This window comes from Ailuropoda melanoleuca, chromosome 16, assembly GCF_002007445.2.
Source record: "Ailuropoda melanoleuca isolate Jingjing chromosome 16, ASM200744v2, whole genome shotgun sequence".
NCBI lineage: Eukaryota > Metazoa > Chordata > Mammalia > Carnivora > Ursidae > Ailuropoda > Ailuropoda melanoleuca.
Window position 1 is genome coordinate 52,146,695 of NC_048233.1, and position 16,763 is coordinate 52,163,457.

The window sequence follows — 16,763 nt, forward strand, 5'->3', positions numbered from 1 at the left end:
CAGACTCACCCTTTAAAATGTGGATTCATGGATTCAGCCTTCTACGGGATTTTTGGAGGGAAGGGCTGAATAGGGATCTGTTCATTTAACAGGCACCCTTGGTGAGTCTTAGCCTTCTTGTTGAAGACCACCGGTCCAGGTGTCTTTGCCTCCCAGTGGACACCAGCAGGCCGCTCTGTCTCAGAACCTGAGCATCATGCAGACAGGCTCCCGTAATTTGGCCTGGTGCTCATTCTTTGCCTCAATGGTAAGACTACTATCCCTCACAACCTGGGTGGTTATCAGACCTTTCGCCTGTGTCCTCAACTGCAAAATGGTGCCACCCTATAGAACGCTCTACTGTTATTGTTATGAAGGCTAGTCTGTTGATAGTATAGTGTTAGGAGCCCAGAGTCCAGGCTCTGGGTTCAAACCCAACTTTTCTGTTTAATTAGCTGTGGGAGCTTGGGTAAGATACTGAGCCCTCCTGGGCCTCAGTTTTCTCTTTTGTGCTGTGGGAATGACAATAATGATCCACCCCATGTGACTGTTGGGAAACTCAGAGCTGAAGTATGCAAAGGCTTATTGTAGTCGCTGGCACGTATTAAGAAAAACTTCATGAATTATAGTTCTTACCAGCATCATCATTATTTCTGGGTCAACTCTGGCTGTCTGGTCTAATCTGTGGGAAGAAGAATGGATAATACAGAACAAGGAATATAATTTTTAAAAAGGTGAGTTTGAAACTCAGTTAACTAGATCTTTCAATTAATATATATTTTTCAATCTGTGAGAGTGAAAAAGCGGGTAGACAATTACAAATAACCAGCAAACCAAAAAGCGTAAAGGTACGATCCAGCTATAATCCGGACATGCTCAGCTCAGTCCCCGTCACCTTCGCTCCCTGTAGGTAGAGTCCTAGGCGGTGCTCGCTCCACAGTACAGGAAGACTTGAACAAAGCCGCTAGTACTGACGTGGCTCTCGCCAGAGGCACAGACTAGAGAATCCAGACATTTTCACTTTCCTCTTCTCCTACTTCACCTCTTTGCCCATACGTACAATCTCAATATTCATCTTTTATTTACATTTCCCCTGATACCATCTCTTTGCTAGGAGACGTTCTTTCCTTCCCTCTCTGCTCTTCCCTTCCCTTTTCCCTTCTTCTCCTCCTCCTCCTCTTCCTCCCCCTCCTCCTTCTTCTTCTCCTTCTCCTTCTTCTTCTCTGCCAGAGAGAGAGAGAGCACGAGCAGGGGAGGGGCAGAGGGAGAGAGAGAATCTTAAGCAGGCTCTATGCTCAGCATGGAGCCCAATGAGGGGCTCACTGTGGGGCTCAATCTCATGACCCTGAGATCATGACCTGAGTCGAAATCAAGAGTCAGATGCTTTACTGACTGAGCCACCCAGGATCCCTAAATCTGGAGACATTCTTATTGAAATTTGTTTGACAATCCTCCCCAGAGTTCCCCAAATCACTGAGTTGGGAAAGTAGGGTAAAGATGGGCAGGGAGGCAGTTTTCATTCTAATGGTATTCCTGACTCGGAATTTCTGCTTCCTTTAAACTCAGAATCTCACTCTTTCCCCTATTCTCTTTCTTCTGCTTCGAGAAGAGCCCAGATTCAAAACTCAGCTCTTTTTAAAAATAATTCTCCCCCATCAAAAGAAAAATCTCGGCACTGAAGCATTTGGTAGCATAGTGGGCTTTATTGCTATTTTGGGGAAAGGAAGGGGTTTTCCTAGGCCACTCCGCTCTGCTTCTCCTGTTCCTGTCAAGGGTCTCTTCACAGTGTTCTGTGCGGCCGGCCCTTCACATGAAACCTCTTCCAAGAAACTGACAACCATAGCGCTTGACTCCTGGACTCTGGGCTGACCTTGGGATATCCAAATGATCACTAGTGTTCTCTCTCAGACCACATACTCAGAGGCCCTTTCTTGAGTAGCCCTGAGCTGGCTGATTTTGGGGTTTCAGACTTGCCTGCTGAATATGTTGCCTGAATATGGCAGTGATGTGCAATTTATATTCCCACTATTAGGGTTTATTTATACAACTTCCCCCCACCTACCGAAAACAAAAGCGGTCACAGTCTAAGTTTTAAATAAGAATTTTTTCCTCTGTCACATTTATTCTGAATAATATTTAGTCATTTTATTGACTGTGGAAGGAGGCAAGATGTCAACAAAAGAATATTATCTAGAATTCACTTACAAAGATGGGAGAATAGACCCAGATCTCTTAGAGTTGTTGGGTTTTTTTTTTTAAGATTTTATTTATTTATTTGAGAGAGAGAGCATGAGTAGGGGAGGAGCAGAGGGAGAGGGAGAAGCAGACTCCCCACTGAGCAGGGAGCACAATGTGGGGCTCCATCCTGGGACCCTGGGATCATGACCTGAGCCAAAGGCAGACGCTTAACTGACTGAGCCACCCAGGCGTCCCTCTCTTGGAGTTTCAGCACTAACGGTGGAGAAGGAAATTTCTCTCCATTACCCTTCAGTTTGTTGTTGGTTAGAAAGTTTCATTACAGCTACAGAAAAAAGAATTCCATTATTAGCAGATCAATGCCTTTTTAATATGAAACTTTTCTGAAATTCTTCAGGGTAGATCAATATCAGTTTATTATTTTTTTAACAGAAAATTTATTTTTAAGTGTAAGAGGTAACAAATTATGAGGGATTGGCTGTGTATATTTTGTTTTCACCACCCTTAATAATAAAGAATACAATTTATTGGAAAAAAAGAAAGTGTCATTAATCAAAGTAGCTGCTAACCTCATGGATAGTTGATTCTCCTTAGTACCTCATTTATCGCTCTATATTTTGCACTGCTTCTATTAGAGTTTTGTTTTACTATTTGTCATTTATTTCCCTGTGTGCTTCCCTTCCTAGATTATGAGTCCTTTCAGTTTTTTAGTTGTGAAAAAGGGTGCTCCTCTGTCTGGAAAGCAGCAGGCGTATCATTCTTTGAACCCTGAGAGCAGGGAACAAGAATTTATTCTTATTTACTCTATGTCATAATGCCCAAAGCCTGGCGCATAAATGACTCTCAACAATTTATTCATTGAATTAATGATTGCGCCACTCCCTATTTGAGGCACGTGGGCACGTGCACACACACACACACACACACACACACATTCGCACATGCGCCTCACATTCCGGCATCTGCAGGTGGGAGAACCCAGTCTCCCAGAGATCATCTTTTTGCTATTGATCTGCACACAGAGCCATCCGGAAGAAGGTAGGTTAGAAGTGAGTGGGGGCGGGGTGAGTGGTCCTTCTAAAGAGCTGTACTAAGGATCTTACCCTGGCTTCTTTGCAGTCTGAGATGGGTAGGCTCTCGATTTGGCTGCTACCAAAATGTGGGCATTTGTGCCATCTCTAGGATATGTGTCGTAAGTTGCCAACCCATGTCATAGAAAGTTAAGGAAAAGTGTGTTTTTGAAAATAAGCTAGTGTGATTTTATTTACTCCCAAGTAAACTCATGAATGCTTTATATTACTCCAGAGACTTACAACATTTCCCTTCATCATTTCTAGTCAAGGGTTTCCAAGAGGCTGCTGACTTTTTCTTAAGATCCTTCCATTTTTGTGCGAGAGGCTTGGGTTTCGATGTTTCAGTTTCTTCACAGGACCGTCTTCTTGGGAGGTCAGGCACAGCGAGGGGCTTTCACTCAGATGAAGGATGCGTTGATGAGGCTGGTCACTTGCAGGTCAGCTCTGAAGCCCAATTCACACTCAACTAATCACCAGTGGCTGACGCTGAGGATCAGAAAGCGGTACAGCTGGCCCTTCCTGATGTGCGGATGGCTTAGAACCAGGGAACTGTCCCAACTCAGGATGCTTCAGTGATCTTGAGAGCTTCAGGACAAGTTTCAAATTGGCCCATCACTGACATGTGGGTGAGCTGGAAAGTTTAGAGTTAGACGAAGAAGAGAGAAGGGCTGTCAACGTTGAGATTTTAATTGGTGGGCTGTCCACCCTGCATTGAATTAAAAAAAAATTTTTTTAAACCTGGATAGTTTGTTCTTTCCAAAGCAGTTTGCCCTTCTCTGAACCAGTAACTTCTTTAGCTACCAATGAGTGCCAAACATTGACTTAAAATGACTTCTTTCATGTTAACAGCATACATATGGAAGGAGTAACTTTATAGGGCATTTTTATAATTTGAGATGATCTTATTTAAGGAGGAATCTTGCAATTACCTCTTTTGCCCAGGGGAAAAAAATAGCTTTCCCCCCTTTGTCTGGTTATGAAGATAAATTGTTTTGCTTTAAATAAAGAAAATGAGAGTTAATAGGAAAGATACAAAGGAAGATAAAAAATGTTCCTGGAAAGAGCAAATAACATTATTAAAGGATGAGGAGGCAGGAAAAGAAATTGGAAATAGACTAAAAGATTCCCTCATCTTCCACCAAGAAAGATGACAAATTAGCAGTCTTTCGTTATAAAACTCAGCGAGGGTTAAGGTCAATGCTCATATGTTTACCAAATCCTAGGGGATTAGGAAGAGGTTCAGAAAAGAATGCACTGTTTTTCATATGAGCACACAGTTGAGGGTCTAAGAACCCAAAAAATGACCTGGGCAACAAACAATTTAAACAGGAGATCAAAGATGGCAGATGAAAGATGGCAAATACTTGGCATGTCTATCACTATTTCTATTCCTCACCCGTGACAGACATTATTAATTGATTAAGCTGCTGTTTCCAACTGAACTAGATGGATGTGTAGTGTGACAGCCAGTCACTTAACTACAGATGACCCTTGATAAGAAACCCTTTTGTTAGTTGTGGTTTAGCCTTACTGCTCAAAGTGTGATCTCCAGACCGTCAGGATGGGCACCACGTGGTAGCTTAGTCTGAAAGCAGGATCTCACCCTCTTCCAGACCTACGGAATCAGAATCTGTATTTTAGCAAGAGCGCTGGTAATTCCTCTGTAGAGCAAGGTTTAGGGTGCCCTGGAAGAGCACTGAGTGCAGGATATATTCATTTGGGTAGCAGCCCTCAAACTTCAGTATATATGACAATCACTGACTTAAGTGCTTGTTGAACCTAGATTGCTGGGCCCCACCTCCAGGGCTTTTGGTCGAGTGGGTCAGGGTGGGGTTTTCAAAAAAGTGTTCAGGTGCTGCTGCTGCTACTAGTCTGGGAACCATACTTTGAGAACCACTGCCATGGAATTACTATGGAGCATCTCTGTGAACTTTAAAGTCGAAGACTGCAAATATCTTCCCATAACTCTTGGTATATCTGTATGAACCAGAGTTCTGGGTAAGAGAGTCCTGAGGTTTAATCTAGTATAACATTTCTTCTGACACTGCGTACTTGAATCTAAAAGGCTCTCCTCCTGGAGCATTGGTGCTATCATCATTCACTCATGTATGCAGTAACAATCTGGGTAGCTGTTCTGTCCACAGCATTATATGATGCTGAGAGACTCGAATGAAGGTTAAAACCGCACTTCCTAACTTCATGAGGCTTACTCTCTAAGAAGAGAATAGATATGAAATGATAAGTAACAAGGTGGCATTAGATGGCAAAGGGCTGAGTGCTAAGTAAGTGGCATAGACCATGTATGATTTAATTTCAGAGAGAGGGAGAATACCTGGAATTATATATAAGACTGTGTATTTCAGCCTGGCTAGAGAAGAAAGTCACTATATGGAGTGGGTGGAAGATAAGGTGGGGGAGGGAGCAGGCAGGATTCCTTAATGCTGTTTTCAGAGGTTGTTTTAAAACTTTCAGTTTTCATGTGGTCTGGATAATGATAATGCTATCAGCATTGTAAATCATGCTACAGGGTGGACATATAGGGGAAAGCTGTTATCTTAGAAAAAGAGAAGAAAGACAAGCAGCTTATAAGCAGAGATGACTGGGGGGAAAGTAGCAGTAATTTAATAACAAGAATAATAATGCCCAACACCTATCAACCCCTTACACCGACAGGTACTTAACGCTTAACTGTCATGCACTATCTCATTTAATCCAAACAACAGCACATGATGTAAATGTCGTCAAACCTCCTCCTTTACTCCAAGTGAAAACCAAAGCTTTGTAAGGATGCATGTATGATGAAAGAATTCGCCCAGTTTAAATCCAGGCAATTCTCCAGGGTGGGGGCTCCTCATCCATGAATCGCCAGGGTTTGGCCCTGCCTGGATCACTCTTTCCAATTCTCATATACTCTGTGTCAGCGAGGTACCTAAAGAGAATTGAGAGGAGAGAAATCCTCGGACGCATTAAAGTCGAGGAACCTGTGGGGCCAGTGCGCCTAAGGCGCGGACAGGGAGGGGCTCCTACAAGAAACGCAGCAAGGTTTAGCCAGAGCCAGCCGGGGTCAGGGAGCCTGCCCTGGCTTCCTCCGGCCACTCTAATGACAGAGTCTGTGGTAGGTTGCGAGCGGGAGCGGACTCGGGGCGGGAGGCTTCGCTTAGTACTGTAGTAGTCTATAAACACTTCAAATAGTTAAATGAAAACTGCAGCCTTTGAAAGCTGGAGAGGAAGCTCTTGGGAGGCCCCCCGGCCCGCCTGGAAGTGCAGGCAGAAAAGAGGAGAAATGGCTGGCGAGTCCTTAACGCAGGAGACGAGGAACAGCCCTGCCCAGTCCAGATGGGGGGCCGCAGGGCGGCGGGCGCGATTCCGGAAGATTCAAACCGTTAAGGTGACCAGAACAATTTGAAAAAGAGGAAACAAACTTCCCCCCGACTCTTGCCCGCGGGGCCTCGAGGCGGGCCTTTGCATTCGAAAGGGCATTTTTCAAAAGAAGGTTTCAGGGACGCGGGAGTCTCGGCCCGCTGGGAAGCGCGCAGCAGGAGCAGTGCCGCAGAGCGGCCACCAGCCGGCTTTGTACTTGGCGGCCAAGAGCTGACCCAGAGTTTCGACAGCGGCCCGGGAGTTGAGACCACGCCCCCTTTGCAGAGAGAACTGCAGGAGCTGATTGGCTCTCCACCGACCAATGGGCGCGCCGGGGCGGCCCGGGCTGTCAGCGCGCGCCGCAGCCGCGCCGGCCGCAGCCTGTCCTCCCCTGCTCGGAGCCCCGCAGCCAGCGCAGCCTTCCCGGGAAGCGGGGCCGCGGTTCGCAAGCGCAGCCCTGCCCAGCCCGCCAGCCGCGCGTCCGGGTGCCCGCGCCCCACGGCCACAGCCTTGCTGCCCTTTAGCTCACGGAGCATGTGCAGACCTGCTGGCGCTAAGGTGCTATCTGTCCGGGGGACTTTTAAGCAGTGGTGACTGTCACGCCTAGAGAGACCTTTCGGGGGCTGTCGCCGCGCCTCTGCGTCGCGGGTGACACTGCGGTGCTCGAGATCGGAGCAGCAGCTGCCTCTTGGTGGAGGCGTCTTGGGCTCAGTGCGTCCTCCCTCTCCCTCCTCCTCCTCTCCTCGCTCCTTTCCTCCCCCCGCGGCTCGCTCCTACCCTCGCCCGCTCACACCCGCAGCCTCCCGGAGCGAGAGGTGCGCGTCCCCGCCGTTCCTCTTCTAAAGGGGCCTCCTCACTTCGGAGATGCAGTGACAAGTTAATATGGGCGTCCAAGCATCGGGTTCCCAGGAGGAGAATCTCAAGAGGAACAGCCCCTGAACGCCCAGATCCCTTGAACAGGCAGCGTGAAACCCGGCTGCAGCATCAGTCCAGGTGGGACCAGCTGAGCGCCGCGACCGGTCCTCTGCTCCATCCCGCACCCCGAAGGCGCGCTCGCGGGTTTGTTGCGAGCTTCCCGACCCGGGGATTTTTTTTTTCCCCCTCCGCTGGTGGTGGGCGCCTCGCGGGCCGAGGCCCGGCGCCTGCTCTGCTACCCGCGCTGCCTTTAGCGGTTGCCTCCGCCGCCGCTGCCAGGGACGTGCTGGGAAAGCCGAAGCCCCGGGAGAAGATGCCGGCCATCCTGGTCGCCTCCAAAATGAAGTCGGGACTGCCCAAACCCGTGCACAGCGCCGCGCCCATCCTGCACGTGCCCCCAGCCCGGGCCGGCCCCCAGCCCTGCTACCTTAAGTTGGGAAGCAAGGTGGAGGTGAGCAAGACCACCTACCCTAGCCAGATCCCCCTGAAATCCCAGGCGCTGCAGGAGCCGGCGGGGGAGGGGCTCCCGCTGCGGAAGAGCGGCTCGGTGGAAAACGGGTTCGATACCCAGGTGAGAGTTGCTGTGTGCCGGGGCGCTGTTCTGGGAGGGTAGGTGAATACTTCTTGGGGGGGAGGTGGCTCTGCTGGATGGGGGAAAGGGCTACCCGGTGGGCGGAGAAGGGAGGCATTCCACTTAGGCTGGCAGATCTGGGGCTGCGCGAGGAGAGTGGGCTGGCCGGTGGGTGTGGCCGGGTGCCCGAGGTTTGCCTTAAGGAGCTCTGAGAGATCTGGGTGTGGGCATGCTCGCAGCTTCCTTCTGGGGGCACGGGTGGCGTGTTCACAAAAAAACGTGCAGCTCTGGAACTGTCAGGTCCTGCATGTTGAGAGCTTGGCCTCAAGAAGGCAGTGTCTGCTGCAACGGCTGGCTGGCTGTCGGTTCTGCAGAGATTCTGTCTCTGCCAAGGAATGGTCTGAGGCCTTCTTGGGCTCGACGCCCCCAGGCCTGGCAGCAAGACCTAGGCAAAGGCGTCTGGGGGGTGCAGGCAACCTGCTCCCTTCGGCTTGACGATGGCCTGCCCCTGCCCGTCCCTTGAGCCGACAGGATTCCAGGCACTGTGCTGGGACTGCCCTAGGATTGCCTGGTGCACCAGCTGAGGCCGGCAGAACTCCTAGCGTCCTGGCTGGCTGTTGCGGTGGGGGTGGGGGTGGGGGTGCCTGCCTCCAAATGGCTGCCCGAAGCTAAGCTCCTCCTTCCAGGGTAGTAGATCCAGGCGCTGGTAGCCCCGGTGACTGGGTGTGGGGATGGGGGATGGCTTGGGCTTGAAGAGGATTGGCGACTTTTACCTTTCCAGACAGAGCCTGCATCACCCAATTTGGCTGGGTGACAGGACTTGGCCGGGCAATCTCTTTTAAGGAAATCAGCAAGGGCCAATCAGGTTCTCTTGGCCTCCTGCCCTCCCTGCTCCTTCCACCCCCCCCCATCTGGTAGGAGGGAGCAGGGGCATGCTGTATTTTCTTGGCAGTCAGTCAGCAGGGACTTTTGGGGACAGGCTGACCTGACGGATGTGACTGTCCCAGTCAGGAGAGGCGGGAAGCCAGAGGGGGAGGTGGTTTGGGGCTGGTGTCAGGGAAGTGGCAACAGACCAGCTGACCTTTTTGGCACTTTCTTCTCTGCTGACACTGTTTCCACCTTCTCCTGGAGCTTTCTCTGATCAGAGGCTAGAACTCAACACATTGCTAGCCTTTCTGATGGAGGACCTGGAGCTGGGAGCTAATCGTAAGCAGACTTTTGGAACTCTGGGCTGGAGAAGGCCCTCAAAGCAGATTAAGCTCCCACACCAGGCTGATAAGCATGCCTCTCGCTGCTGCACTTGCTAAACATTTTTGGAAGCTGACAGGTTTGAGTGATGGCGTGTGGGAGGAAGGCAAGATTTCCCCCTATGTGCTGGGGGCCTGTGTCTGCTAGGGTTTTGCTTTCTGTTTTCTTTTTCTGCTGTTAGCCACAAGATTGGTCCAGTGGGCTTTGAAATGGGAAAGAGCTCAGGGGTACATTCCTGTGAGGTTTTCCTGTCCATCCTTGGAGGTGGGGCTTACGAGGTATGGTGGGTGGTATGTGGGAGGCCAGAGCAGGAACTCTGGGATGTGACACACACCCTTCCAGACTGATGAGGAGGACCTGAGGAATGAGAGGGAAGGTAGAGACTGGGATTGTTTCTACCCAGGCAGCTGTTCTGCCTTTGCCCATTTGACCCCAAATTTAACAAGCATTGTTGGAGGACTTGTAGTGGGCAGGTTTTGGAAAGGTGATTCATCACCCTCTTTTCTGAAAAAATGTTTTCCAGCTGTTCCTGGAGGGGCTGGCAGGGTCCTGGTCCCTCAAGGTTTAGCTTCCCTCTCTTACTCTTGGCCTACCATCCCCAGAATGCCCCCATTGCACCTGCCTTGCCCTCAGTGGGACCTTGTGTGCTGATCATGAAGATGGTTTGGACGGACTGCTAAGGACATTGGCTACTTCCTGATGGGCTGTCCTACTTTTTACCAACTTGCTCTTTCCTTACCCACGTTTGGGCTTCCTGAGGTCTCTTCTTTGCAGCAGATGGCAGATCCTTATTCTCACTGCCCCACCTTGGCATCAAAGTGACCTTGGCATAGGCAGTTTTCCCTTCTTTGGACAGGGCTTCCCTTGACTCTACTTAACATGGTGCCCGTTCACCATCCAGGAAAGCCTCACTATTATAGGCTTGAGGACTGTGTCTGGCTTGACTTCTGTAGTCCCTAATCTAAAACCTGGTATTTGTCGCTAGAAGATAGGAGATGATGAGTTATATGGCAGATGATATCTTGGGGCCTCTGACTCCCTCTTCTATTCAGAGAGGTTTTGGCAGAAGGCTGGGTTATGCAGTGGTCACTAGCAGAGGTTTTAAAGTCAGGTGGATATCTGTGGTGTCCCGTCTCTGCCCCATACCAGCTGGGTGACTTAGTCAATTAACCTCCCTGGGCCTCAGTGTTTCCATCTGTAAAAATGGGCATAAACAACCATACAAATTGTAAGGATTAAGAAGAACAACACGTGAAGTGTTTAGCCCAGTGTCTGGCAAATAAGGAACACCTAGTATAATTAGCTATTTATATTGCTAAACCAAGAGATAAGGCATGTTGAACCTGGATCTAATAGCCTCTAAGTGAGAAAGGCCTGGCCTATCTCTCTAGCCCTTGAAAACATATTCATCAGTTCACAGGAATTTACAGAGCATCTCTCAGTACCAAGCATGGCCTGAAGATGAGGGAAGGACACAACCACTTGTTTAGTGCCTGGCTCTTTACATATGATATTATTTCATCCTCACAGTACCTCTTAAAAGCAGACATGACATTTTCTATAATAATAATTTTCTATAATAATAATAATGATATAATGGCAATCAAATAATTTATATAATATAATATATAATAGTATATAATAATGACAAATTAACAATATAGTAATGGCAAATCAAATAATATAATCACTTTCTACATGCCAGGAATTGTTCTAAAGGCTAGCACATAAAAAGCCTCATTTGATTGTTCTGACAATCCAATGACATAAGTGTTACTATTCTCATTTTGCTCATGAGGAAACTGAGGCAAAGACTGGGTCAATAAGCTTGTGAGTAGCAGCAGTAGAGGTAGAAATTGGACAGTCTGGTTCTGGAATCTATGCCCTTAACCACTGTGCTCTAGAGAGAGAACCACAGGACCTCCAGCTTACTTGCAGGCCCTGGTAAGACCCCAGCTCTACCCGTTGAGCTAAAAGAGTGAGTGAGGCTCAGCAAGATCGAGTAACGTGCTCCAGGTCATCCTGCTTTGGTGTGATGGAACAGAGTCCAGCTCAGGTTGGTTTAGCTTCAAGGCTGGTGGTCTTCCCAGCCTTCATAAGTGCCTCCCTCCATCATTTACCCTGGCAGGTGCACAGGGTAAATAAGACATGGCCAGGGCCTTGGGGATTTTATAGTCTAGTTGGGACGTGTAACTGATATACCAAGGGCAACAGGACACAATACAGAGAGGGCTGAAAGATATGCTTGGGGCCCGAAGGAAGGGAAGGACCATAATGGATGGAGAAATCCAGAGGGCCTCCTGGAGGAGGCTGGGCTTCAGAGATGGGCAGGACTTGCTGGGTGGGGAGAAGAGGAGATGAGATGACTATGAGACAGAAGGATGAGGAACAGGGCCATGCTGTGGTACAGAGCAGAAGATGATGTCACCACAGGGAAGCTGCACTTTCATGCAACAGGTAATTGGCTCTGTATCTAGTATCTCCTTTTAAAAGGTGGTGAGAAGAACAAAAGCATCTCACAGTTGAAGGATTGGCTTTGCCTACTGGCTGGTAGATAAGAATTCTGCATACGCAGGCCCCTTAGGAGGAGCTGGGAGGTGGTGTCCATAAAGACCTGGTTCATAACAGAACCTTGGGAAAATGACAGTGATAATTGTTATTAGCTTGGGGTTCAGAATATTCAACATGGTAGTTACAGGGGAAGGGAGGTGGTTTTCAGGGCTTCTTTTAGTATGTAGCAACTCTGTTTCAGCCAGTGACAGCCCTTTCCCCCCAAGCCGGCTCTCCATGTCCATCAAGTGTAAAAAGACCAAAGGTGGCCCAGCAAACAGCTCTTAGGTGCGGCCCCACCGTCAACTCCCCAGGCCCCTCACCTTGAACCTCTCCCACAAACCTACAGCTGGGATCTCCCCCCACTGGGGGGGGGGGCTGTGCTCTGTCTGCAGCCATACGTCCCTCCCGCATTCCCTTCCTCTTGCTGGGGTACCTGGGCCTTCCCCCAAGACTGAACACTTATAGCATCTGCTCTGTAAACGTGGTGTATAAATTATGACCATATGCAAAGAATTGTTTTAGAGGCATGCTCTGCCTTAGTTCAGAAACCCTGGCCCACCGACCTTCAGATAAGGAATGCGCATGAGCTATTTGAGGAGAGGTTAGCTTATTTTTAAGAAGCAGCTGCAGGAAAAAAAAATTATATATATAATACTTTGATATTTCCTGTTTTTAGGAGCCTGGTGTTCAACTTGCAACTCATTTCTTTAAAAAAGTAATTAGAAGTGATTGAAATCCTCTGTGGGTGTTTTAGATGTTTAAAAAGAAAGAGCAGGCGAGGCCCCTGGGAAGAGAGTGCAGCTCCAAGCTTTCAACCTGTTGCAACTTTGCCCCATTGTGTTTTGATTAGAACCCTTGCTCCATCATCAAAGTTGATTATGGATTTGATTAGTGCATTTTTCTGCTATTGTGTTATTCACTTTCTTCTCTTTCTCCGTTCTTAGAGGGGAATGTATAGCATGGTTATTCGCCAACATGCAAGAATGTTTATATTTCGCATATTATTGCTTGTTCCACGGGTTAATTTTCTTAAGACACTTTAAAGGTGGCACGGGTGGCTTATTTAGGATATCATTATGTGTGTATATATACATGTATATAAATACATCTACTTCTGCATATGTATATATATACACATACACACACACACACACACACATGCAAATATATACACATGGAACAGCTTAAAGTAATGAGCACATGTAAGCGCACACACATCAAAGGCCAGGCTGGAGGAATTACAGCCCAATTTCCAGCCTTCGGAATAGCTAGGTTTGCTTCCCACTTCTCCCACTCTCTTCCTCGGTGACCAAGACTGAAGCACCAAATCTAGGCATCCCATGTTACTTACTTCTACGAGATAAGAGACGTGGCCTTGAGAGAGGTGTTTTAATGAAGACTGAAAGCTAGTCTGAAAAAGCCAAACCACCCAGTGAGATTTGGGCTTGAGGTCAGAGATTCTTCTTTCCTAGAGCCTGCCCGGGCAGCAGGGAAGGGAGCATTTCTGGAGCATCTGCTATATGTCAGGTAGTCTCTGGTGTCTAATATGTGTCTTCGTTTTGTGTATGTATTTGTTTTGTGTGTATACATATTGCTTTCTATACATATTTGTTCTATATATTTGTATATATATCTGTTTATATATAATTTGAGACACAAGCAATGGGTAAAATGTAACATAGTCCATGCATTTTATATAAGGAAGCTGAGAGTAAAAGGAGTTTGCGCTCAGAGGCTGTTTTACGTGGTAGATCAGGCTTCACTGAGAGACAGACCAGGGTTTGAATCCAGGCTTTGGGCAAGTTACTTCACATCTCTAAATGTCAGCGTCTTCACCTATAAAATGGAAATGGGTATACAGGTAGGTTATTGAGCACAGCATCTGGCATGTAATAAGCAAGGAATACATGGTATTGCCTATTTTTATTGCGCAAGGTCAGAGCCAAGTTTGGAGACCAGATGTGCCTCAGCGAAAGCTCATGTTCTTTCCACCCTACCTGTCTCCCAGGTGCCTCCCAAGTGTAATCCCAAGATTACATGGAAGAACAGATGACTAGCACCATGGAAGCAGAGAACATAGCAGGGCTTTGGTTAGATGAATGGGGAGCAAGAGTAAATTAAGAACAATGTCCTCTAAATGAGTCATATCCAGAGCTGTGAAATGAAACCTCCACATTTTGGTTCTAGACATGCCACCCCTATAGCACCAACCAAGCCGAGGGATCTACGGCAAACCAAACTTACGGGAAGCCTTCTTTGTAAGACTTTGAGCCAGCCCCGTAGCCACTGCACAATATAATGGCCTTGCCATTATGACCAAGAATGGAACAATCCCATTGGTCGGACTTCTGAATGACTACTTATTGTTTCGAGGACTGAAGGAAAGCCCTCTTCCTTTGCGGCTGGCATGATGATGGTGGGAGCTGGGCCTTGTGATCAGTTTGGTCATTGAGGTGCCCCAAGGCATGGCCAGCTGCCCAACGGTGTTTTACTAATTGCTTCAGGGCCAATTTCAATGGCTACTCTGTCTCTTGGTTGCGTTGTTCAAGGAGATGGACAGTGTGTTCCTAGAATGTCTTGGGCAGAATGGGTCATGGGATTTGGGGAATAAAACTGGGTCAGGCTTTTTGTGTTTCAGTCCACACGAGACAATAGTGAGTGACACAAAAGTTTTCTCAGGAACCTCAAGTCACCCACACAGAACCTAAAGAATGAGTCACGATTTAGCGTCCCTTTCCCAAGGAAAACAGACCCTCTCTTGTGTTTTGCGAACAATGGCCCCACAGCCTCAGAATATTTTGTCTTTCCTTCCAAGCAAAACCTTAATACCTTCAGTGAATTTTAGGTTGTTCCAACCCCTGCCCCATCTTGGTAGAAGTCAAGGTAATTAGGAGCCTGGCTCCCAGACTTCTTTTGGCCTTTGAACAAAATTAGTTACTCACAGCAGTGTGACGAGGTAGAAACAATGATACTAACAGTCACTGACAATGACTGAGTGTAGCCTCTGTACCAGCATAACGCATGGCCCCAGACACGTATCATGTCATTTAATCCTCACAACGTCCCATGAGGAAGATGCTACTTCCTGAAGAGAAAGGGAAAGGACAGCTCTGGGAGTCAGCAGCTTTGGTTCTAGTTTTACTTCGTCGGATGCTTTGCTGCATGACCTTCAAGTCACATCGTCTGGAGGTTCAGTCCCCTGACCTATAAAGTGGAGAGGACCATCCTTGCTCTACCTTTTTTGAAGGGTTCTTGTGAAGCTTAACAGAAACAATTATTAGGACTGAGACACTGGTTTAAGCACCTTACACCGTAAATACCCTTTAAGGAAACCAAGACTGAGAGAGGTTAAGGTACTTTTCCAAGTAACACAGCTAGTAAGTGGTAGATCTAGAATTTGAGCCCATATCTGTTTGACCTCAAAGTCGAAGTTCTTTTTTTTTTTTTTAACATTTTGTTATTTTTAGGTCATCTCTACACCCAACATGGGGCTCAAACTTATAATCCTGAGATCAAGAGTTGCATGCTCTACCAACTGAACCAGCCAGGCACCCCTTGACCCCAAAGTTTAAGTTCTTAAATAGCAAGTGTGAAAGCCCTTCGGAAAAAAAAAAAAAAAAAAAACCTGGAAAGGCTTTGTTAATACTAAATCAAAGTAAAATTTCCTTGGGGTGGGTACATATGACCTTTGACTCCTCCCTTCCGCCCCTAAGGTTTGGAAATATTGAAAATATTCTTTCAATGTTAAATAAATGATAGTTGCTTAATAATATCAGTTAAACCCCTCTGGGATTTGTAAGATTCCAAGTGCTCTGAGTCCACGAGGCCCACTAAGTGTTTTCATTGGGTAACCGGCAGGACTGATCCAGGAGAGAGGAAGGGAAAAATGGGGAATTTGAGGGGGTGCTTGAGTGGCGCAGTCGGTTAGGTGTCCAATTCCTGGTTTTGGCTCAGGTCCTGGTCTCAGGGCTGTAAGATCCAGTCCTGTGTCGGGCTCTGCACTCAGTGCTCAGTGCAGAGTCTGCTTGAGATTCTCTCCCTCTCCCTCTGCCCCTCCCCCTGTGCGTGTGCATGCACTCTAAATAAGTAAGTAAGTAAATAAATAAATAAATAAATCTGAAAAAAATGGGGAATTTGTTAGGAATCATTTGTTGGCAATCAGATAAATTCAGATTATGGATCATTCTTTAAGACAATAGGCCTGGTATCTTCAAAACTGATAATGTCGTGAAAGACAAAAAATTTTAAAAAGTAGATGGAGAATTACTCAAGAAAAGGAGACCAAAGAGCTATTACGACCAAATCCAGTGAGAGATCCTTGGCTGGAACCTGGATGAGCAAAACCACAAATCCTAGAAAGTTCCTTTTGGAGACAATTGGAGATACTTGAATTCAGATGGTGTGTGAGATAGTACCATTCTATCGATGTAAACAGTATTGAGGTTATGTAAGAAAATGTCCTTTTTCTTAGGAGATATGTGCTGAAATATTTAGAGATAAAGTGGCTTCGTGTCAGCAACTAACTCAGATAGTTTTGGGGGAAAAGTTTAGTATATCTGCAGAGAGGAGAAAGTAAATGTCATAAAATGTTAACAACTGGTAAATCTAGGTGAAGATACATATGTGGGGTTCTTTCAACTTTTCTGTTTGAAATTTTTCAAAATAAAATGTTGAGAAAGAAAACAAAGCTCTGGCTAGAGTATACATTACCAGTTCCCCCCTGACATCTACAGTGTACCCATGAGAACATAAGTGAGATAGGAATGGGTGTGTGTGTGTGTACTCACTGACAATAAATAGCCTGGCCAAGTTTATTTCACTGGGTTTAGGATCTGGACTCCTTACCTCCTTTCTGGTGAAGTGTGAGA

At 47.1% G+C, this 16,763-nt stretch overlaps 1 protein-coding gene and 1 long non-coding RNA gene across 8 annotated transcripts in view; one reads left to right on the forward strand and one right to left on the reverse strand.

Annotated features, from left to right (window-relative positions):
• Nucleotides 1-3,410: 3,410 nt before the first annotated feature.
• On the reverse strand, nucleotides 3,411-8,162 carry LOC109489770. Its single transcript, XR_002142884.2, has 2 exons — nucleotides 7,993-8,162; nucleotides 3,411-3,954 (listed from the first exon to the last, which is right to left on the reverse strand). It is a non-coding gene; the product is annotated as an uncharacterized LOC109489770 (long non-coding RNA).
• Nucleotides 6,827-16,763, forward strand: part of NAV2 (neuron navigator 2) — a 385,459-nt gene continuing 375,522 nt past the window's right edge. For 2 of the 7 annotated variants that reach the window (XM_034646084.1, XM_034646086.1), the window contains exon 1: nucleotides 6,827-8,094. In XM_034646084.1, the coding sequence (XP_034501975.1) occupies nucleotides 7,837-8,094 (258 nt within the window). In that variant the 5' untranslated portion in view covers nucleotides 6,827-7,836. The remainder of the gene's footprint in view (nucleotides 8,095-16,763) is intronic. The other 5 variants (XM_034646085.1, XM_034646091.1, XM_034646088.1 and 2 more) reach the window with 4 other exon arrangements.